The following is a 23,550-nucleotide window of genomic DNA, read 5'->3' on the forward strand; positions in this document are numbered from 1 at the left end:
AGTGTAAGGGGGCTCCCTGGAGTGGAGCTGTGAGTGCACTGGCTGTTGGCCCCACTCTGAGGACTGTCGAATAGTCGTGTAACTGCTAAGTTTTCATGCAGTGACGTGACTATTCAATTACATTATAGCTAACATCCCTAGTATCTAATACAGTAGTCTCTAGTCTTTTTAACCACAATATCAATATTTTCAATTTAAGTGCAATGTAAGATCTACCTCGGACCCAAATACCCTTGTCCCGCTTCCTACCCACCCTTTCTTTGAGGTCCTGCCCCTGCTCCACCCCTTCTCTGATGCCTCCCCCTGCTCATTCCATCACCCTTCCTCTCCCATCCTCACTCACTTTCACCAGGCTGGGGTAAGGGGTTGGGGTGCAGGTTCTGGTCTTGGGCCAACAGGTTTGGAGTATGGGAGGGGCTCTGGGCTTAGCCCAGGGTGGGGGATTGGCGTCCACGAGGGGTTTCAGGGTGCAAGCTCTGGGAAGGAGTTTGGGTGCTGAGGGACTCATGTCTGGGGCAGAAGGTTGGGGGCAGGAGGAGGTTCAGGGCCAGGACAGGGGCTCAGGAAGCAGGCTGTGGCGTGTTTAATTGAGACATTTTCCAGGTGGTGGAGCAGTGGGGTTAAGACAGGCTTACTCCTGCCCTGGCCCTGCACCACTCCTGAAAGCAGCTGACATGTACAGCAATAGCTCCGTGGCTCCATGCGCTGCCCCTCATCTACAGGCATTGAGCCCACAGCTTCTGCTGGCCACAGTTCCCCATTACTGATCAATGGGAGCTGCAGAGTGGTGTCTGGTGGCAAGGACAGTATATGGAGACTCCCTGCTCTGCCTTTCTCAGGGACTGCAGAGACATACCAGCCACTTCCAGGAGCAGCAATTACCATGGGGATAATTACTCCAGCCACCTCAGGTTAGGCTTGTTAGAGCTCACAACTCAAAGAATTAAATGTAAGTGTAAGAGAGAAATGAAAATTATTAAATGCACAGACCAGTCAAAACCCAAAATAACCCACTTTGCAAGCAGTAAAAGAAGTAACAACAACCCATGTATGTGTTGGGTCAGGAGATGAGAGTGAAGGATAGTGTGTGTTTGTGAGAATGACAGACACACACACAGTGTGTGAGATTTGCTTTGCCAAGCTCCCTCCATCCCCTTCTCTCTGTGTGGAGATGGGGTATAGGAGTGGTGGACAAGGGACACCCTGAAATCCGTGTCCCCTCCTTCCCACACCCTGCACAGCAAGCAGGAGACTCCCAGGGCAGCAGCTGCAAGGCAGAGGGCAGGAGCAGCATGACAGTGGGTGGAGGGGCTACTGAAGTGCCAGTGCTTGATAGCTTTCTGGCCAAACCAGTCAGGATCCCCTGTCAGAGGCTCCATGATCTACCAGTAGATCCCAATCTACTGATTGGGAACCACTGATCTAATAGCATCAGCCACTGTTTTGCTTTCAGTGTACTGTATCAGGTAATATGGGTTTCTTTGTGGTCTGTTACATCAACAGGGAAAATAGTCTAGTAGTAACAGAAATGCCCATGGCTGTACATTTCTAATGTCCCCATCTTTTATTTCAGGCTGTCAATTAATTGCAGTTAACTCAAATGATTAACTCAGAATTAATCATGATTTAAAATGTCTTGTGATTAATTGTAGTTTATTACAATTATAAATACCAACTGAAATGTATTCAATATTTCTGGATACTTTTCTACATTTTCAAATATATTGATTTCAATTACAATACATAATAAAAAGCATACAGTGCTCCCTTTATGTTGTTTTTATTACAAATATTTGTGGTATAGAAACAATAAGCAAAATAAATAGTATTTTTCAGTTCACCTCATACAGGTAGTGTAGTACAATCTCTATTGTGAAAGTGCAATTTAAAAATGCTAATTTTTTTTGTTACATGACTACATTTAAAAACAAAACAACGCAAGTTGTTTAGTACCTACAAGTCAGAATAACACAACAGCCATATTGCATCAGACCAAAGGACCAGCAAGCCCAGTATCCTATCTTCAGACAGTGGCCAATGCAGTGAACAGAACAGGTAATCATCAAATGATCCATCCCAGGTTATCTATTCCCAATCCTAACAAATAGAGGCTAGGGACACCATCCCAGCCCATCCTGGCTAATAGCTATTGAGGGACCTATGCTTCATAAATGTATCTAGTTCTTTTTTAAAAACCTGTTATAGTCTTGGCCTTTACAACTTCCCCTGGCAGGGAGTTCCACAGATTATGTGCTGTGTGAAGAAATACTTCCCTTTATTAATTTTAAATCTTTTGCCTATTAATTTTAAATCTTTTGCCTATTAATTTCATTTGGTGATCCCTATTCTTCTGTTATGGGCAAGTCCACTCAGTCCTATTTCTTGTTCAGCCAATTGCTCAGAGAAATTAGTTTGCTTACATTTATGGGAAATAATGCTGCCCATTTCTTATTTACAATATCACCTGAAAGTGAGAACAGGCATTGACATGGCACTTCTGTAGCTTGCATTGTAAGGTATTTACATGCCAGATATGCTCAACATTCACGTGGCTCTTCATGCTTCGGCCCCCATTCCAGATGGCATGCTTCCATGCTAATGACACTTGTTAAATAATAATGGGTTAATTAAAGCTGTGATTGTACTCCTTGCAGGCAAGTTGTATGTTTCTTGCTGTTACTTGTATTCTGCCATATATTTCATGTTATAGCAATCTCAGATGATAACCCAGCACATGATTTGATAAAATGCAAAGAAGGTAGAAATGTGGAATTTCTAAAGATAGCTGTAGCACTGGACCCCAGGTTTAAGAATCTAAAGTGCCTTCCAAAATCTGAGAGGGAAGAAGAATGGAGAAGGCTTCCAGAAGTCTTAAAAGCACAACAGTCTGATGCAGCAAGTACAGGATCCAAACCACCAAAAAGGAAAATCAGCCTTCTGATGGTAGCATCTGATTCAGATGGTGAAAATGAACATGCATCGGTCTGCAATGCTCACTATTGGTATCTAGCAGAACCCATTATCAGCATGGATGCATGTCTTCTGGAAGAGTGGTTGAACCATGAAGGGGCATGTGAATCTTAGCATATCTGGCACATACATATCTTGCAACACCAGCTATCCCATTGCCATAAGAATGCCTGTTCTCACTTTCAGATGACATTGCAAACAAATACTTGTAATAAAAAAATAAAGTGAGCACTGTGTACTTTTTATTCTGTGTGCTATCTAATTGCTATCCTATGATCCTTATCTGCTTCTTTTAACTATACAATCTTTAGGTGCTTATAGACTACCAGCTCTGTCTACTTATTTTTCCCTTTGATATTTTCATAACCTATGCTCCTTGTTTCCCGCCCCCCTTCTTTTTTTCCTTCCTCCCTTTGCCTTCCCCCCTGTTTATTTTGGGTCTGCACATCCTAAACTCAAAACTCCTGTCATCTGAAGAGTGAGCTGTGCCCACAAAAGCTTGTGATACCATTTACATGTTTTGAGTGTGAAAGGAACCTTTTTCCTTCTCAGAAACATGGGATCACCTTTGAGGCCACATCTTCACTTCCCAGAAGATCAATGCTGTGGCTGTTTACTAGGCAATTCCCTGACTTGAATTTAATCGTTCGCAGATTGAGAGACAGAACTTTAGTGAAGATGCTACTTTTCTGAAGAAAAAGCATGTGCTGTTGGCATGGATAATCCACCTCTCCAAGAGTAGCTAGGTCTACAGGAGAAGATCTCTTGTCAACATAGTGCTGGCTCCATGGGGAATTAGGTCAGTATAGTTACATTGCTCAGGGATATGGATTTCAGGCCTGTGGGTTGACCTGGCCCTACTCCGACCACCTGTGCGTAATGCGGACCAGAGAACTTCTCTCAGTAAATCCTGTGTTGACCCCCTTCAACCTTGCTCCAATTCACTGTGGAGAGAGAGAGAAACAGAAGAGGACTAAGGCGAAAAGGCAGTCAGTTATGGGAAGAGGCTGCACTGCCAGATTAGGCTAGCCTGCTTGTGTACAATGATGTCCAATCTTACAATATCTATTTATGTTAGAAATGCATACAATATCCCTCTCCACTACATGATCAGTTATCAAATGTATATTCACTGCCCCTCTGCTTTCCATTTAATATATTTCAATATTATTTGAGTATATCAGGGTGATTATAAACACATTAATATAATTAGAAGTGGAATGGAGAGAGTCAGATGTGCAGTTGTAAGGACTTTGTGTGACAGAGCGGCTGATGTTTCCAGCAAAAACCTCTCTCGTCCAGCGCGCTCTGGTCTGGCAACATCCATGGTCCAGCATAATTTTAGTTAACTGGATGTCCACTTATCATGAGTGTGGCCAAGTTTCCCACGGTCCTATAAAGTTTGTTTACAGCCACCAGTCCTGGCTTTTAGTATTCTATGATGTTATTTAGCTCTAATTTACCTCCAAATGTCTTCTAAGAGCCCAGTAAGCAGTGGAAGGGTTGGACGATATTGACCTCCTGTGGTTCGGCAAATTCTCTGGTTCAGCACCAGTCAGGTTCTGAGGGTGCTGGACTAGAGAGGTTTAACATGTACTGGGTTTTGAAACAGCAGAGTTGACAATTTCTTTAATAAAAATGTAATATTTTTGTATTATAAGGAGATTGATTATAGTATTTTATAATTCTAACCGTTGTTTTTAAACCTCATTTTACTTAACTTAAATTTAATATATTTAGCTTTGATTCCCCACATTTCAAAATTTCAAATCAATACCTTGTAGCAAATAATTAAACGTGCCTTGATTAAGAGCAGAGCGGGGCAAAATACGTCCTGGGGGCCGGATCCAGTCCGCAGACCACCCTGCTGGGACCCTCAGGTGTGCATCTGCCACAGTTTAAAGCACAGTCCGTGTGGCTCTCTTCTCTGCAAGGAGGAAGAATCACTGTGTGATCTCCCCTCTCCTAGCCCAATTCTCGGCTCCTATTGGCCGGAAACAACCAGCCAATAGGAGCTGAGAGATTAGCCTGGGTGATTGGGGGCAGCGCTAGCTTCCCCCTCCTCCCCCCCGGAGCTGAAAGCCACATGGAGGGAGCAGCCTGCAGCTCTAAGTGGTGTGAGGGTGCAACAGGCAGGGCGCACAGCCTGCCTTGGGCGTGCTGTTGGTCGAGATATGCTTAGGTAAGTGCCTCCCAGCTAGAGCCTGCCTCTAGCACCTCTGCCCCTTCCACACTCCAATTCCCTCTGCCAGGTCACCATCCAAACCAGGGGTGGCCAACCTGTTCCAGACGAAGAGCCACAATAGCAGTGGAGACAGCGTGAAGAACCGAGGCAAAGTTGTTGAGCCAATAAATAAATAACTATGCCACACTGGTGGAAAATAGGTGCTGGTACATCCATCTCAGGGCATAGCTTTTTTGCTTGTTTGTTTTTTGGTTAATAACTTTTCCCTGGGTCTTTGCGTGCCCCTCCCCCCCCCCCCTTTTTTTTTTCTTTTGTCTTGTCTTGTCATGCTGTCTCCACTGCTATTGTGGCTCACAAAAACAGCACTGGGAAGGGGTGAGAGATGCAAGCTCTGGGAGGGAATTTGGGTGCAGGAGGAAGTAGAGAAGAGGATGCTGGCTCAGGGAGGGGCCTCCAGTCTGGAGAGTGTTGGGGTCAGGTGGAGGGTTGGGATGCTGAACAAGTCGCAGGCTTGTAGCTGTGAGGGTAGAGGAGTTTGGGCTGGGGTGTATGAGGGGCTCAGGGCAGGGAGGCTGGGAGTATGATGGACTCAGGACACAGATTTGCAGTGTGTGAAGGTGCAGGAGTGTTGTGGCAGAAGACTGGGGATGTGGGGGTGCAGGAGTTTGGGGATGTGAGAGGCTCAGGACAGGGGGTTCCAGTGTATGATAGGCTCAGGTTTAGGGTCAGGGGAGTGGAGGTGCAGGACTGTTATGATGCTGTGGCCAGATGAGGGCTTGTTGGCCAGGATTCATTTTTAAATAAAATATTGTGTCAAACGCAAAATGTTTCAGCTTTGTCTTTATTTATGAATGGGGCAAGGAACCTGTTTTGTGTCAGGGGTCACTGGGTCACACAAGTGAGATACAAAAAACAAACCCTCCAACCCCCCCAAGCCTCACTAATGTGGCCCCAACTGTGCTGTTGGGGGCAGGATGCTGGGGCAGGGTATTCGTAGGGGTCTGGCTAGGAGGAGAAAACAGACTACTGGGGCCAGTACCTCGGGATCCCGGGTCTCAGGAAGCGCACTGGCTGCTCTTCCCCTCCCCTCCTCCAGGCAGCCCCTCTGCTCTAACCCAATTCCCCTCCCCTTCCCCAGAGCTGCCCCCCCCCTCCACACCCCTCTAACCTAATCCCCCTCCCCTTCCCTCAGAGTCAGGCACAGGCCCCCCCCCAACCCAATCCCTCCTTAGAGCCATGCACCAGCCCACTTCTATACCAATCCTCCTTTCCCCCTCTCCCGCTCTAACCTAATTCTCGGGTCCCAGAGGCAAAGCCGCCACTACAGCCACACACATCTTCCTTTAGGTGCTGGGGCGCGTGCACTGAGTGGCCAGTATGCCATTTGCACCCCCAACCTCCCTTCCTTCCCTCCCCTTCCCCAGAGCCAGACACCTTCCCTCCCCGCTCTAACCCAATCCCCCTCCCCCACTAACCTTATGCCCAGGTCCCGGAGCTGCCGCACCCAGAGCCGCTGCTGCTGCCTGTGCTCAGCAGCTGGCAGCTAGCACGTGCAGGCTGGGACGCTGCGTGCGACCCAGCCTGCATGCACAGGGTATGACGCAGTGCACTGGGGGCCATGAGCAGAACCGCATGGGCCATGAGCATGCCGTGAGAGTGGCTGACCTGAGCAGTTCTGGGTTCCGTCCCGGTTCCGTCAGGAGCCACAAGGATGTCAAAATAGCAGGGTTTTTTTTTAAACTATACTGAAAATCTGGATGCGCTTTGCATAAAATATGTGGCACCTTTTCTGAATGTTCATTTCCTTCATATGGAGTTAACAGTTGTAAGGTAACTCATCTCTATGTATAACACTGGCTAAGAGAGACAATTATGTGAGATGCATAGACAGGCAAGCACTTTTGACTTCCAGCAGTTGCTGGTCTGTATTTTTACAAGTTTGGTGATTTATTTTTTCTGCAGATGTTTCAAATGGCCCACTATGTCAAGCAACATTTAGAATATCAAATAACCTTTAGGATATTTCAGTGTTTATTTTAGGAAAAGATATCTCTTTCCAGGAGATTGGTAAAGTATTTAAGAACCAATACTGGGTCCAGCATCAGCAGTTGCTTTTAATCATCACAAGAATGTATTGTTTCTTTAGAGAAGGGAAGTTTAAAAACCATGTTCGGGGAGGGGGGGAAGTGGTTTCTTAAGGTGACATGTCACCTAAGGCTGTTGTTTCCCTGTTCTAGCCAAAGATAGCCCCTTTTAATGTATCCTAATAAGCTACCACAAGCTTAAAATTTGAGAAGCCTGAATTCAACCATGTGTTACAATTAAATATCTATACTCTGCTTGGTAGCCTTTGGAGCCAGGAAAATCTCAGTTTTCAGGAAAGCTGATGGCAAAAGTCTCTTGTGTTGAGTAGCAGAGGCTCTCTACAATTGACCTTATGGTTTCCCCCCACTTCATTGTGCTTTTATCCCTTCCTGGCTAGGGCATCCGGGTACCAGATTGTTATTACCAATCTCTAAAGCAAGTGATAGTGCAGCTAGTCCCCTTAGTTGGTGGTGCATTTGGTTGGACATGTGACAGATACCTTTTAAATAGATTACAGGTCTCTTATGTGCTGGTTTCACATGTCAGGGCAAAACTGTCTTTGATAAGAGCTGTAAAGTTTTGCACTCAAGAAGCATGTTACAAGAGTCTGTATGGAATAGGATTTGAAGTACCGTTGTCCGAAAGGGACTGGCATGGCCAGGCCTGATGACAGGGATGGGTAGAGACAAAGGTGATAGTTGCCCCTGGGCCCCATGATTCAAAAGGGCCCGGAGTTTTACATTACTGCCAAAGCCCTGTGCTGTGCACTCTGGACAGAATTAAGGGCTGGCTGGAAGGGAGGGGACACAGCATGGCAAGCTCTGGGCAACACTGAAAGCTGGCTACTGCAGCCCCGCCCCTTCCATCAGAAGCTCCGCCCCTTCTGGGAGTGCCGCACACTCTCCCTTGTCCATGGGTCTGACAAGACTCTCGGTCCCACTGGGGATGGATCAGGGGATTCACTTCTAGGATTGCCATTTTAAATACAACGAAGGCTGATAGTGATTGAAGGTTGCCATCTATTGTTTTTTCAGTGCCCTGTATGAATTGGAATTGATGGTTGCAGGCCAGTGTCCATTTGGCAGGTGTCAAGACATGAAAAACATCTCAACAATTGGCACCTGCAGCAGAAAATTAACCAGAAGAACTGGTTATTTAGAATGAAGTTGATGTTTTCCCACCTCAAAGTTGTCCCTTTGGATTAAGACAAATTGTTGGGGCCATGTGGGGAAGTTTGCCTTGTTGCTATACATTGCCTGACCTGTTCTGTGGGAAAGTGGAAAAGTGCGGTCTCCGGGGTGGCTGCTTTGTTACCTTCCTCATCAGCAACAAAATTCTGAGCATGCCCTTGTGTGCACACAGTAAAGATTCGTATAATATTCAGGCAAATAGGATGTACTTGCTGTACTTGTGACTTGCTCTCCCATTTAGCTATCTGGAGCAAAGAAAAGCATTAGAATCCTGTACTTATTAGGAAATCTCAGTACTTATGTTCCTTCTGTCATTTCCCGTGTAGTATGTAGCACCCTCGGCCCTAACGTAGTATACAACCAGTGTTAGTGGTACTGGAAAGTTGCTAATGTGTGGCCCCTACCTGGGCAATATTTGGGCACCCCAGATTTGAGGTACAGCTCACATTGCTGTGATATCTATGCTCCTTTCTGTATAGCAATTTTTTTCTCTCATCAATGCTTGTAACAGGTGAAGGAATATTCTATAGTTGCAAAATTACAGTGTTACTGCTCTTTCACAGGTGCTGAGGAAGTCTTACTGCTCGCTAGAAGAACAGACTTGCGAAGAATCTCCTTGGACATGCCAGACTTTACTGATATTATTCTGCAGATAGACAATATCAGGCATGCAATTGCCATAGACTATGATCCTGTTGAGGGCTACATATACTGGACTGATGACGATGTCCGGGCTATTCGTCGGGCTTACTTGGATGGATCAGGAGCACAGACCCTGGTGACCACGGAAATTAATCATCCTGATGGCATAGCAGTGGATTGGGTGGCAAGGAACCTATATTGGACTGACACAGGAACAGACCGCATTGAAGTAACCCGATTGAATGGGACATCCAGAAAAATCCTTATTTCAGAAAATCTAGATGAACCCAGAGCAATAGTGCTGAATCCTATGATGGGGTGAGTTTAGTTTTTTCTGTCTCCCATCCTATGGTGGATATTTCTAAGAACTTCTAGCCCTTTCTTTAGTTCTGTGACTGTAGCGAACAGCAGATTCTTAGGTGTTGGACATATTACCCAAAGATCATATGAGGTCCTTGTCATCTGTCATTATCACTGCCTCTCTCTCTCTCTCAGCTCCTTAGCACCATTGACATGCATTTACATAACCACAAGACATCACAAGCTTCTGCACAGCAGAAATGTGCGGCTGAACTCACCCTGTTTGGTTGATTTGTCAGCCTTTCCTTCATCCCTCATTTTATAGACTGTTCTAAAATATGGCATCACTGTCCATGGGAAGTCTGGTTTTCTAATATTAGAATCTTAGGTCAATGTTGCTACCTGACTCTCAGTGGAGTCAGTCAGTCTGATTGCTACTTCTGAGATGAATACGGGAGAGTTTTTTTACCAGCTGAACAAATCCCCAATCTTAATATTGGAGGAAGACTTCAGTTATATACAATATGTATTTAAAGCTTTTTTTCTACAGCTACATGTATTGGACAGACTGGGGTGAAAATCCAAAGATCGAATGTGCTTATTTGGATGGCTCTGAAAGGAGGGTCCTGGTGAACACTTCTCTAGGTTGGCCTAATGGCTTGGCATTGGATCTTGAAGAAAACAAACTCTACTGGGGAGATGCAAAGACAGACAAAATTGAAGTAAGTACTAAACATAAGTTGTGTATTTCCAGACAACTAAGGTAAGAACTGTTTCGTTGTGTAAGTTCAGGATTTGGACTTTGGAGGGGTTCACTCTCCTATTGATATGAATACATATCTATGACAAAGCTTTGAATTTTTTCATTAAAAAAAAAGAACTGCATGTTGGTTTTTGAGAACTGTTCTGAACTGGCAAAGTGCCTTAGTACCAAACACCATCAGAGTTCTGTACCATCGTGCAAGCAAGGAAAAAGAAATTGGAATTTACTACTTGTGCAAATAGTTATTGAGCATAACTCTTTGCTCTGAAAGTCAGAGGTGTGCCTGAGAATCTTGCAAACAGATAAGCTTGCTTGAGTATAAAAACCATTTTTTAGTTGGCCTTGGTTGTTGGATTGATTGTGTCTGAAGTACTAAATACAGAATGCCTCATTTGAACATTTGTGTTACACAGAATGGATGGAAGGCTTGGAAGGACCTGTTTCACAGCTTATGTGTCGGGCGTATCCAGGAGTATTTTTGCCTGGTGTTTGAAAGTGTTAGACAGAAAATTACCGTGATATTTGAAAATTCATTCTTCTGACTGACTACACAGAAGTCCATGCAGAGATTATTGCAGTTCAGCAAGTTGGGAGGGTCTGAAAGCAGGGAAGAATCTTGCTTGTTGAAATATAAATTGGTATGCCATTGATTTTTGACAGACCTCTTACTAGGAGAAAAAACATGTGAAACTGATAGGACTAGTGAGAATTTATTTTTACAAGAAGCAAGATTGTTAAAAAATAATAACACATATTCATCCAATTCTGTTAAATGCAATGGGAAAGGCTTATGTTCAGGTAGCTTGGAAACCTGTGTATGCTGTAAAAGGTGGTAATGTCTGCATCCAGTTATAAGAAAAAGCATCCTGGGAGACCGCTGAGCATTTCCACAAGTGATCATTGTTCAGCATTTGAAAACTAGTAAAATTGGGATTCTAAGGTGGACAGGTCCGTGGGGTTTGGCTTGCAAATAGGATTGAGTTTAACTAGCAAGATGCATTTTCTTCGGTTGAAAATCTGAAGGAGCTGAATGTGGGGGAAGCCTGGAATTACTTTGTCAAAGTTGCAAAAACTACTTGTATCTAAATCCCAAGTAAGGGAAGAAAATTGTAGGAAAGGGTTGCAGACTAAACTGGGTGAGCAAGCATTTCAAACAGGAATTAAGAAAAAGCATATAGCTTAGAAGGAATGGAAGAAGAAATGAAGCAGCTAGGAAAGCAGCAAGGAAAGGAAGTCAGAAAACAGAGAACAAGTGATAATTGCTAAAAGCCAAGCAAAGCTGGACTTTGCAAACAAAATTAAAGCCAATAGTAAAAGACAGAGTAGTCCTATGGCACCTTGGGCTGTGTCCAGACTCAGGGGTTTTTTCCAAAAAAGTAGCCTTTTTTCTAAAAAACTTCACCTGCGTCTAGATTGCAGCTGCGTTCTTTCGAAATTAAATCGAAAGAATGTGGCTTTTCTTTCGACGGTGGTAAACCTAATTCCACGAGGAAGAACGCCTTCTTTCGAAAGTGCTCTTTCGAAAGAAGGCGTTCTTGAAAGCAAACAGGCTTTTTAGAAAGAGAGCATCCAGACTCACTGGGTGCTTTCTTTCGAAAAAGCGGCTTGCTTTTTCGAAAGTTCCGCGTGCAGTCTAGACGCACTCTTTCGAAAGAGCCTCTTTCGAAAGTATCTTTCGAAAGAGGCTCTTTCGAAAGAGGCTTGCAGTCTAGACATAGCCTTAGAGACTAACATATATTGTATCATGAGCTTTCTTGAGTAAAATCCACTTCCATCAAATGAATTGGAGTGGAAGTTACAGAATCCAGAGAATATATAACAACAAAAGCAGTCACCTGTCAATTGTAGGACCCAGTGATAATGATGCTAATTGAGTCAGGCTGGATGTGCCCCATTCATAGCTTTTGATAGGTAAATGTGAATATTAAAGGTGAGAGAAATTACCTTTACAGTTAATATATTTATACAAGCCCAGGCTAATAGTGTTGAACTTGTAAATGAATTCCAGTTCAGCAGTCTTCCTTTGTAACAGAGTGATAAAATTCCTTTGTGGAAGAATGGCTACTTTTAAATCTATTAATGAATGTCCAGGGAGGTTAAAATATTCCCCTACAGATTTCTGTGTGTTACCGTTTCTGATGTCTGATTTGTGTCCATTTATCCTTTGTCGCAGAGACTGTCAGGTATGGCCAATATACATGGCAGAGAGGTATTTCTGTTACTTGATGGCATTTATCTCATTAGAGGATGTGCTGTTGTATGAACCCCTAATGTTGTGGCTTATGTGATTAGGTCCTGTGATAGTGTTGCTAGTATAGATATGTGGACATAGTTGGCAACAGGGTTTGTTGTAGGGGTAAGTTCCTGGGTGAGTGTATCTGTGGTGTGATGTGTGGCTTCTGGTAAGTATTTACTTAAGGTTGGGGGGATGTCTGTAGGCAAGGATTGGCTTGTCTCCCAGGGTCTGTGAGAGTGAGGGGCCATTTAGGAGACAGACCAGTTCTTGCCTACAGACAACCCCCTTCTCCCCCCCAAGCCAGGATCAGAAGTGCAGTTACCCTGGTAACTAACACATGGTATACAGAGTCTAGAACACAGGAGTTCTAACCCTGGTTCTGATAGGACTTGTGTGGTTTAAAGCAAGTCACTTGTTGATCATTTTGCTGTGTACGTGTTTCTGTCTGACCTAGATAATGTAAAACTTAGGAATATAGCCATTGCCAGGGTGGGTTAGACCCATAAGAACGACCATACTGGGTCAGGCCCATGGTCCATCTATCTCAGTATCCTGTCTTGCAACAATGATCAATGTCAGGTGCTCAAGAGGGAATAATCCATCCCCATCACCCATTCCCATTTTCCTATCCATCCTCTCTAGAATTCTGATTCTTAGCATTGGCTGGTGCCAGCTGCTTTAGAAAAATATATATGGTAACAACTATGAAATAACTTGCCCTATAGGGAAAATTACTTCCAAATTCCCAATAATTACAGATTGTTTTATGCTTCAAAATATAGTTGTGTTTATTCCTTCCAAAATTCTTGTTTTTCAAAAATCCTAATAACTGGATATTTCTGTTATCCATATCGGTGCGCTTTCAGTGTCTTGGTAGGCTCTTGGTTTCAACAGCAATTTGTGCCGCGAAGTTCTACTAGCTAATCATTTGGCATGTTCAGTACAAAGTACTCACCTACCTCCAAAAAATTTTGGAAAATAATTTGAAAATTAAAGTAACTAAATAATAATAAAGATTATTAATGAATATTATCTTTGCCTCAAAAAGGAATTCTCCAGGGCAGCGTTTCCCAAAGTGTGGTCTGCGGCCCAGTACCGGTTCTTTTAAAAAAAAACAAAAAAAAAAACGGGTCCTTAGAAAAATTATCGCACATGATCCTATTAATTTGTGTGACATGGTAGCAGCACCCTACACTGCCAAGCGCAGTGGTGCGGGCCTCTAAGAAGAGAGCCTTCCGCTGCAGCATCTCTGCCGGGCATGCTCCTGGGCGGTGGGGTTAGATCCGGCGGGCGCTAGGACCCAGGGAGAAGGCTGTGCGCACCGATGCAGAATGCCCAGCACCGGCCGATAAAGCGTCTGGGATTGAGGCCTGGGGGTGGGGGCGAACAAGGCGAGAGGCGCATCGATGCAGAACACTTGGCGCTGGATGCAGCCGGGGGAGCCGATGCCGGCTGATAAAGCATCCGGGATTGGGGCCAGGAGGGGGGGACGGAACAACCCACCGGACAGGTGGGCCAGCAACACAATTTATTCGCATATTCATCATTTGCTTAATGAATATGCAAATACATGTTACTGGTCCTCCAAAAGCTTGTGAATGGGTTTACTGGTCCCCAGTATCAAAAAGATTGGGAACCACTTCTCCAGGGCACTCAATATGGCTTCAAAATAAGATTATTGGGTGGAGGGAAAAAACGAATTTTAATTAACCAATAAACAGATTGTTAAAGCAGAATGTCACATCAGCCCACATGGTTACAAAGAAAATTGCCTATATTTAAAAAAAATAAGTTTAAATATTTTCTCTCTCAACATTTGGATTAGTTCTCTCTGAAAGAAATCATTTACTAGGTGGCTGTTGAAGCAGTCTCAGATTTTTGTACAGAAGCCCAGGAAAAGCAATTTAAAACTTGATCCTTGCCAGGGTCTGTGATGTCCATTAGGCCTTCAGGTCATGTAGTGAAATAATACAGGCAACGTTCTTAGATAGACATAGTCTGAGACACTCTGTGGTAGGTATAACTTCTAGGGTTATTGTGCTCAGAAAAATTGGAACCAAAGATATCCCTTAGCTCCAAAAATTCAATTGTAGTGCTTAGCAGTGGCTAAATAATGGGATTCTAATAGTGGAACAATCCTTTTCCCTCCTTAACTTTCAGACACTGAAGCAATTAACATTCCAGTTTTCACCTTTATGGATGGAACATAGTTGTAGAACCTACTTAAAATGAAAATGCTGACTTTTAAATTAATTTAGTGCACTGGAGTGTGTTGGTTGGCTCAGTGTTCCTACTTTAGAAAAACAGAGAAGCAAGTATAAAATAAAAGGTTTTTATTCCTTTCTACTAATATTATAGAAGGGAACAAAGTACAATTTGAATATAGGGCATAACTGGTCCATCAGATCCATCCCCTGCAAGAATATCTGCTTCTTTGCAAGGTAATGATATATGTATAGTTAGATCCCCATTCAACCACACTTAAATGTATGAACAAAGTGTACCCCATTTCAGTGTTGCCAGTTGTTATATTTCACATGTTAATGAAAGTGCTGAATGAAAAAAACACCCTTTTTCTTTATTCTCTGTCTTCGTACCTAGAGTTCACCCTTTCTCCATACTGTGAACAGATTCCTCACTAGATCTTTCTGGACCTAGCTCAGATGACTGTAGAACTGAGTGGGAAAAAGTTCCATGAATGTTCACATAGATTTTTTAATTATTTTTTTACTGTCCACACTTCCAGTCCTTTCTCATTTAGCATTCTATGAACATGTGAGCTAAAGAAATGTGTTCATGCGTATATGTGGAGGGAGACTTCCAAAGTCATGGTTATGAGTGCTGGCAGGAAACTAATTTAAAATTTGCATTTTGGAGCAATTGAACCAGAAATGCTGCTTCAAATCTTCTTGAAACAGAAACAATTTATTGTGACTTGTTCATCCATCACAGTTTTGGTAAGAATGACACCATAAGGAGCAGGGTTCAGCTTATGAATGGGTCACTACCTTTTTTACAATATTTTTTTAACTTGGGTGGGGCTTATGAATGAACAGGCTTATGATCAAGTATATACACTAGGTATGTGCTTAACTTTAAGCACTTGCTAAAGTACCACTGATGAAGCAAAAATACCTGTTTGTCGTTTGTATCTGGGCACTGTCTGGAATTGCGAGGCTTCGCTGAAGCAGGGCTGTTCCCACAGGGATGTTTCCTGCCTTGAACTTTTCCTTAGAGATGGAGGGAAATCCAGACTTTTCTGGAAAAAAAAACTATGGACAAAACTATTTAGTTCAAAACTTGCAATGGACAATATCAGTGTTTGGATGAGAAAATGTTCATCAAACTCAACAAGCATGTTCCTCTGGTCATAGAATCATAAACACTAGAACTGGAAAGGACTTAGAGGTCATCAAGTCCAGTCCCCTGCCCTCCAGCAGGTCCAAGCACCAGCTAAATGGGGCAGAACTGAGTGGGAAAAAGTTCCATGAATGTTCACATAGATTTTTTAATTATTTTTTTACTGTCCACACTTCCAGTCCTTTCTCATTTAGCATTCTATGAACATGTGAGCTAAAGAAATGTGTTCATGCGTATATGTGGAGGGAGACTTCCAAAGTCATGGTTATGAGTGCTGGCAGGAAACTAATTTAAAATTTGCATTTTGGAGCAATTGAACCAGAAATGCTGCTTCAAATCTTCTTGAAACAGAAACAATTTAATGTGACTTGTTAATCCATCACATTTAACGAAAGCAGTTCAAAATACCAACCTGTCAGGGAAAGCCTATTCAATTCATAATAATTATTTAAATTTCCCCCCAAAAGATTAAATAATTAATAAATTAGAGGAATATTTTATAAACCGGAGAGAAGCTACCTTTGTCTGTTAAATTATTCATTCTGAATTATTTGTTTAGTTACAGGCATTTGTATAATAAATCATTATTTGTTTTCCATTTACAGCCTTTAGTTATTTGAAGCCTTTCCTTTATATTCCTCCATGTCTGATATATCCTTCCATGTTTTAAATTTATTGTAGACACATAGAAATGTAGGGTTTGTTGGGTCCTTGAGATGTCAACAATATAGCTCCCTCTTCTGAGACAGGATCAAGTTAAACCGAGACTAGGGCTGGGCAAAATACGGCCCGGGGGGCTGATCTGGCCCAGCAAGCCACTGGATCTGGCCTGCGGACCACCCTGCCCCTCAGGTGTATAGTTGCGCGGTTTAAAGTTCGGTCTGCATCTCTCTCTGCTCTGCAGGAAGGGGGAACTTTGTGCGATCTCTCCACCCCCACCCCAATCCTCAGCTTCTAGTGGCAAGAAACAACCGGTCAATACGAACTGACCCAAGTCAATCTCTCGGCTCCTATCGGCTAGAAACAAACAGGCAATAAGATCTGAGAAATTGGCCTGGAGGATGGGAGCAGTCTCTTCCTCGTCCCAAAGCTGAGAGTCACGTGGGCTTTGCAGCTTGCAGTTTTAAGTGATTTGTGGCTGCAGCAGGCAGGGAGCCCAGCCTGCCATGGGGATGTTGCAGGGCTGCTGGCTTAGGTAAGCGCCTCCTTGCTGCAGGTACCCCAGCCCCTCCTACACTGCAGCTCCCTCCCCAGGTCACCATCCAAACCCTCTGCACCTCCTTGCTCTGGGTTACAACTCTCTCACAAACACTGTACCCTATCCTACACCCGTCCGCCTACACCAGAATCCTCTCTTGCACCCAAACTCCCTCCCAGACCCTGCACTCCATTCCTCTGCCTCAAGATACCACCCACACCCTCTGTAGTTTGCACCCCCTTTTCCCCTTCTCCCAGATCACAGCTCCCTCCCAGACTTTGCACGTCCTCCTAGTGACCCTCTTCCAGACCAGAATCCTCTCCTGCAACCATGCCCCCTCCCTGACCCTATATCCCTATCCCAAGTCACAACCCCCTCCTTCGTTCAAACTTCCTCTCAGACCTCACACCGTCTCCTGCACCCCAGTCCCTTATCCCATGCACCCTTCTGTGCCTAACCTCCATCCTAGACCCTGCACATTCTCCACAGAAAAGTGTGGCCCTTGAGCACTTTCCAAAATCTTGAAGTAGCCACCCACCAAAAGTTTTGCCCGCCCCCGACCTAGACCATCCCTTCATCCAACCTGTTCTTAGAAACTTCTAGTGATAGGGATCCTATAGTCTCCTTTCAAAGCCTATTCCAGAGTTTAACTCCCTTTATAGTTAGAAAATTTTCCTAATATCTAACCTACAACTCCCTGGCTGCAAATTAAGGCCTTTACTACTTGGCCTACTTTCAGTGAACATGGACAGCAATTGATCACTATCCTCTTTATAACAGCTCTTATTCAAAGACTGTTACCTGTCTCCTCTTAGGCCTAAACAATGAGTCCATGCTACCATGCCTTTCCGTCAACTTTAAGGGCTGTTAAAGTCAATTTCAGTATTCCTGGTTTTTATGAGGAGTAATGCTAAATTTGACCTTGCATGGTCAACTTTAGTGCAGATGAAGCATGTGAAAGTCAAATTCTTGACCTCCAGGACATGTCTCACAAAAATATGAATTTAATTTCCTATGTGGTTAGCATGCCTCAGAGCAGCCAGCAACACTGAGTAGCACACCATACCATGAGTTCCCAGGGTTGCAGATGAACTCCTGCAAGGAGCATGGACCTCATTGCTGTGTGGAGAGAGAAATCTGTTCTTGCAGAACTACGAAACAGCAAGAGAAACGTAGATATCATTTCCAAAATAGCAAATAGCATGAGGGAGAAAGGTTATGCCAGGGATGCCCAGTCGTGTTACGTAAAAATAAAGGAGTTGAGGCAGTTGTCATACCAGAAGACAAAGGAGGCAAACGTACGGTCTGTATCATTGCTACAAACATGCCACTTCTGAGCAGCAGCAGCATGGGATTATATGCGGTAGATCTGACCATCTTCCCTAGCCAGTCCATGGATTCCTCCCAAGACACTTCTCTGGCAGCTTCAAGTAGCAGCATGGAGGACCGCATGGATGAAGTAGAAAAGGAAGAAGAGAGTGTTCAGCAGGTCAATGTGGCTCTGATAGTGGAGAAGTGAGTAGCGGGTGTCATTCTGGTATTCTGTCGCATCTGGATGAGGGAAAGCAATTCACAAACTTCCTTGCACATGCTTAAGTTTTGCAGCCACTGCTGATCGTTCCATCGCTCCACCAGTCTGTGCTTTTCTGACCGCACCAGAACCGCCATTCCACTGTGTCCAGAGGATTGAATGCCAGCGGCATTTGCCAGTCGCTCAACTCTAGTGCTTTGCAGAAGAATACGTTCATGGCCTCCCGAGATTCTTCCTAATTCTGGCAGACCCTGGATATACTCCAGCATAAGGCTTACCAAGGTTAATATGATTGCCATAATGCTTTGATGCTTCGCGGGATCCATGATGGCTTCCATGCTTACACTGCTGTGACAGCTTCGTGGATAACCAAGGGGAAAAAAGGCACGAAGAGACTGTTTGCCATTGCTTTCAAGCAGGGGGAGGGAGGAAACAAGTCATTGTGGGATGCTGTCAGCATATACTCAGAAGCACCTGCTGCACAGTTTTGGTTCTAACCTGCACTGGGAGCATCTCAGAATGGAAAGGGGTACAGGAACTGTGGGATAGCTACCCACAGTGCATTGCTCTTAAAGTCAACAGAAGCCACTCTATTGAGGACTCGCTCCTTTGAACTGCGTCGAATTCTTGCACACCATGGGGACATGCACCTTTGACTTTACAAAATTGGGTGCTAAAAAGTCATCCTTGATAAATTTGACCTTATCTTGTCGTGTAGACATGGCCCGAGTTTTCTTTTCTTAAGACTAAAGATGCCTAGTGTTTTGTAACCTTTCCTCACAGGTCAGGTTTTCTAAAACTTTCATCATTTTTATTGTTCTCCAGTGGACTCTCTCCAGTTTATCCTCATCCTAAAATGCGGTGCCCAGAATTGGATACACTACTCCAACTTAGACCTCACCAGCGCTGAGTATAGTGGAATAGCTATCTTACATATGACAATTTTTACCCTGTGGGACTTTTTACTGTTCACATTATATATGTGAAGTCAGTCAGACTATAGGATATCGATAGCAGGATTCTCAATTGTATTTTAATAATTTACAAGTAACGTTCCTCACTTTTTAAACATGAATTAATTCTCTTGTGAATTAATTCTCTTTTTTACTAGAAAGGGTTGCTTATCCTCTGTGTGAACATACCTGTTGCTTCTGCAGAATGCCAAACAAAAAAACAAGTTGGCTGCAAGACAGAGTGTATGTGTAATGCTTTGCGCTGTTGATCTAGCTAGCTAAGAAGTTGTTTGCCGTCAGGCAGCTGAAACTTTTGAGTAGGGAGTCTCTAGATAAGATGAGTTCACAATAATAATGCCTAAAAGGAATCTACTTGTGATAGTAGCCAGTAGGCCAATGTGCCATTTGTTAAGGTAGCTTTTCAAAGTATCTAGTGCATTTAGGTGATAGTTTCCTACTATAGGTCCCCTGTAAGACTGCTGTTGGAATAATACATGACTAGAATCACTAGCATAAACTCTAGCTGTTACCAAAGTATAAAAGTGCAACTGGATCCTAAATATCCATGCTGAGCAGACAGGCCATTTCATTTTAAAGTGTCATCCGAAAGGCATCTCTCCCCTTTTTTGGCCTCCTTATGGGAGATTGCATGGAGATCATTGATACCAGAGAAAGGAGAAATTTTGAGATTACTTCATGTGATTTTAAACTTCTGTTGTAAGGGTATTGTGATGGGGTTTGATGCACCACTGCGGCAGCTTCTGCTGGCTGCTCTGTAGTTTAATGCTGCATTCCAGTGCATCCTCTTCTGGTGATGTCTCGTCACCATCACTTCTGCTCTGGGGACCCATGTCATTCCCAGGATTGTGGTGTCCTCTTCATGACGTAGCCCTCTGGCTGTGCCACATTCTGTGTTTTCCCCCTTCTGGGGGACAGTATCACAGTTCCTGATTCCAGCCACTTCCTCAGTGAGTAAAGGCAGTGGTGGAACCCAGACCACATACTACTCTGGGTCCTGGTGCAGGGAGCTTTTAGATGGCTGCCACTTGCTGTGTCCCCACTGACTCATCTGTTCTCCCTGAGTCACTTCCCTGTGGCTGCAGTGCCCTCTGCCCTTGCCTCAGAGTCTCAGCCTGCAGATCCCTGCAGCCTACCAGGAGCTGTCTTTAGGACCCTGGGTCTCTGCCTTCAGCACTGCTCTGTCCTGAGTGCTTGCTGCCCTCTCTGTGCAAAGTAGCCAGTCCTCTTCCCTCCTCAAGCTCCAGGGAGTGACTGCAGCTGCTCTGTACTGCAGCTTTTCTTATATGGGTCTGCCTGGCCCTGATTGTCTGTTCCTATAAGCCTTTCTGTGATTGGCTGCCTCCTGTGCAGCCTCACCAGGGTTCTATTAACCCCTAAGAGGCCAGCGTGGGGCAGGCACTCCCATCACAGGTATCCTGGTACTTTAAATCTGAGTAATTTGGTTGTTGAGCCATGATTTCCCTTTTCAGCTTCTCCTTTGAGGCTAATTAGATTTTGTTAGATATTTGTAGTTCATCATCTAGTAGTGACCTATTTGAATGCTGATGTCCCAGACTACTAAAGCAGTGATATATTTTTCAGAATATCTTTCCTCTTTTTCAGCTGCTTTTTTTAAGTTTGAGGAACAGTGAATGTCTCGAATATTTCTCCTCTTCTGCACATCCACATGCCTCAAGATACACTAGTCTTACTATGGGCATGATCGTGCAAACACTTATTATGGGGTGTAGTGATCACTACAGAGAATAAACCTGTTCATGTAAGAGCTCAGTTCTAAGTACTATGCAGGGGAACAAAAGTTTTCAGTATCATTTTCTGTACTGACACATGTCATTACAGGAAATAATATTCATGCTACATCCCATCATTTTTTCTGGAGGACTATGCCCAGAGTTGGAGCAGCAGATAGTTTAGTTGAATTAGGTATTATTTCTGCACATTAACACTAGTGAATATGTAGAAGAATAGAAATATGTGAATATGTAGAAGAATAGAAATATTCAAGATATTCACTGTTCCTCAAACTTAAAAAAGCAGCTGAAAAAGAGGAAAGCTATTCTGAAAAATATACCACTGCTTTAGTGACCATTGCACAGCTCTGTGGAGAGCCATTTATAACACTACCATAGATAAAAGTGTGCAGCTTTAAACTGTTGCATACTCATGTGCTTTTCAGTTTTAAGAAGAAAAGTGAACATGGGTATTTCTGTCTTCAGTGGTATGTTACAGTAAGTTCTTGAATAGTGACTAATCTTTCTGCAGCTTGGAAATCTAACAAGTAGAGACATCTGTCCTGTTTTGTTAGGCTTTAGATTCGTAATGTACTGTGAGGTTTTTTTTTCCTCCTTAAAAATTTTACAAATAGGTTTACTATTGCTTTTGGGTGTTGTGGTTAACAAAATAACTTTTTTTTTTATAGCCAAGCTGTACAGAAGATACCAAACAGTGTTGTATACCAAGAGAATATGTTCTTATTTGTGTGTCTAAAACTCCATGTGGTGAAAACAGCAGTTACTCTTTCCTGGCAGAAATCTTCCCATCTGCAGTATTCAGCTGTAATACAAAGGGCCCAGTCACTTCACAAGCAGTTTATATCCTGAATAAAGCATTTGGCAAGACTTGTCAAACTTTGCGTGACAGCAGCCCATGGGGCTTTCACTGCAAATTTGGCACCCTGTGGTAACATTGTTTCCAGCTTTTAAAATTTTTTGCTTAGTTAGTTTGGCAGCGTCTCAAGCAAAAAGGAAAAAAAAGAAAAAGAAAAAAGAAAGGGGGGAAAAAAGGGCAGCTAGATAGTAAATTGGAAATCCTATCTTCTGAAATCATTCCTATAGATTCAGCTCCCACAAGTAAACGTGTAAATGAATCCAAAGAAAACTTTGGATTTTATTTCCAGAGAAAAAGGCACTTTCCAGGAACAAAGTGTAGATTAATAAGGATTACAGGATTCCAGCCGAGAGAGAAGGAAAGAGCCAGTGGCACCCACGTGTACAATTTCCTAGTTCTCCTTAAAATCAATTTTGTGGTTAGCCAAGATTCCTGTGTATTATTTTTTCATCATTCACTTAAAGTGCCTAAGGTATAACTGTGTAATTAGCAGTTACTGAACTCTCAGGTGCCTGTTGTTATGTATGTATCTTAGTTAAGTCTGTAGAGAAGCAACAGTTTTAGATGAAATGCAAAGAGTCTTTTTTCTCCTCTGTTTTGATATTTGTTTGGATTTTTTTTTATTGACAAATGTCCTACATTTATCTTCCTAGAAGAATCACACTTGATATGTAGGAGTTTTCTGTGGTTTTGTATGATGTTGAAGGAATCTGTGAAGCATGATACTAAAGTTACTATAGTTAGGTGACAGTCCTGCCGTCCATCTGAAAACTTTCCAAGACACACTCATTAACCTCATCAGAAAGCAGAGATAACTATAGTTTGATATTTTTTCTAGTTTATAGTCAAAGTAGTGAATTACTTCGTATGACATTTAAATATTTATGTAAATTCTGTGGGATATTGGAAATGGGCTTAGAAAGGACAGTAATATCTGAAAACATTTTTATTGTTAATGTTTTTCAGAGTTGTTTAAAAACAAACCAAAAACCTGATCCTTCTTCAGATATCCCTGCTTGGAATTTATTTTTTCTATTTGTATGATGTTGGATTTAACTAACCTTTATTTAGTTCATAACATGACATTTTCTTAAATCAAGAAAACTCAAGTCAAACTATTTGTCATGTAAAACTAAGTTGTTTACAAAACCTAAGGGACAAGTATTCCCATAATATTAAAGATTCCCATTGGTCTCTGTGCTCCAAACACTGCAACTTCATACATCTGTAAAAGAACATGAAAGTTAAATTGACTGGAAACTGACGAAGAAATGTGAAACCTACTGGACTATTTTCATTGGCCATGCTAATTAAAAAGCAAACGTAAATGGGGATAAGTAAATTATTTACTTTTATTAATTTAAGGCGATGTTAGAACAGTACATGGGAATTTTATAATTTTTTTTAAATGTCTTTTAACTTTCCAGTGCACCTTTAATTAAATTAGCCAGAGGAAAATATCAGTTCTGTGAAAATACCAGCTAATTATTAAATTATTACAAAATAAAC

General features: G+C 42.9%; 1 protein-coding gene across 2 annotated transcripts in view; it reads left to right on the forward strand.

Moving 5' to 3' along the window:
* The window catches only part of LRP5 (LDL receptor related protein 5), a 227,527-nt gene that overhangs the window by 106,180 nt on the left and 97,797 nt on the right, over window positions 1-23,550 (forward strand). For both annotated transcript variants that reach the window (XM_075928318.1, XM_075928319.1), the window contains exons 6-7: window positions 8,994-9,390; window positions 9,923-10,094. In XM_075928318.1, the coding sequence (XP_075784433.1) occupies window positions 8,994-9,390; window positions 9,923-10,094 (569 nt within the window). The remainder of the gene's footprint in view (window positions 1-8,993; window positions 9,391-9,922; window positions 10,095-23,550) is intronic.

This window comes from Pelodiscus sinensis, chromosome 4 (genome assembly GCF_049634645.1).
Source record: "Pelodiscus sinensis isolate JC-2024 chromosome 4, ASM4963464v1, whole genome shotgun sequence".
NCBI lineage: Eukaryota > Metazoa > Chordata > Testudines > Trionychidae > Pelodiscus > Pelodiscus sinensis.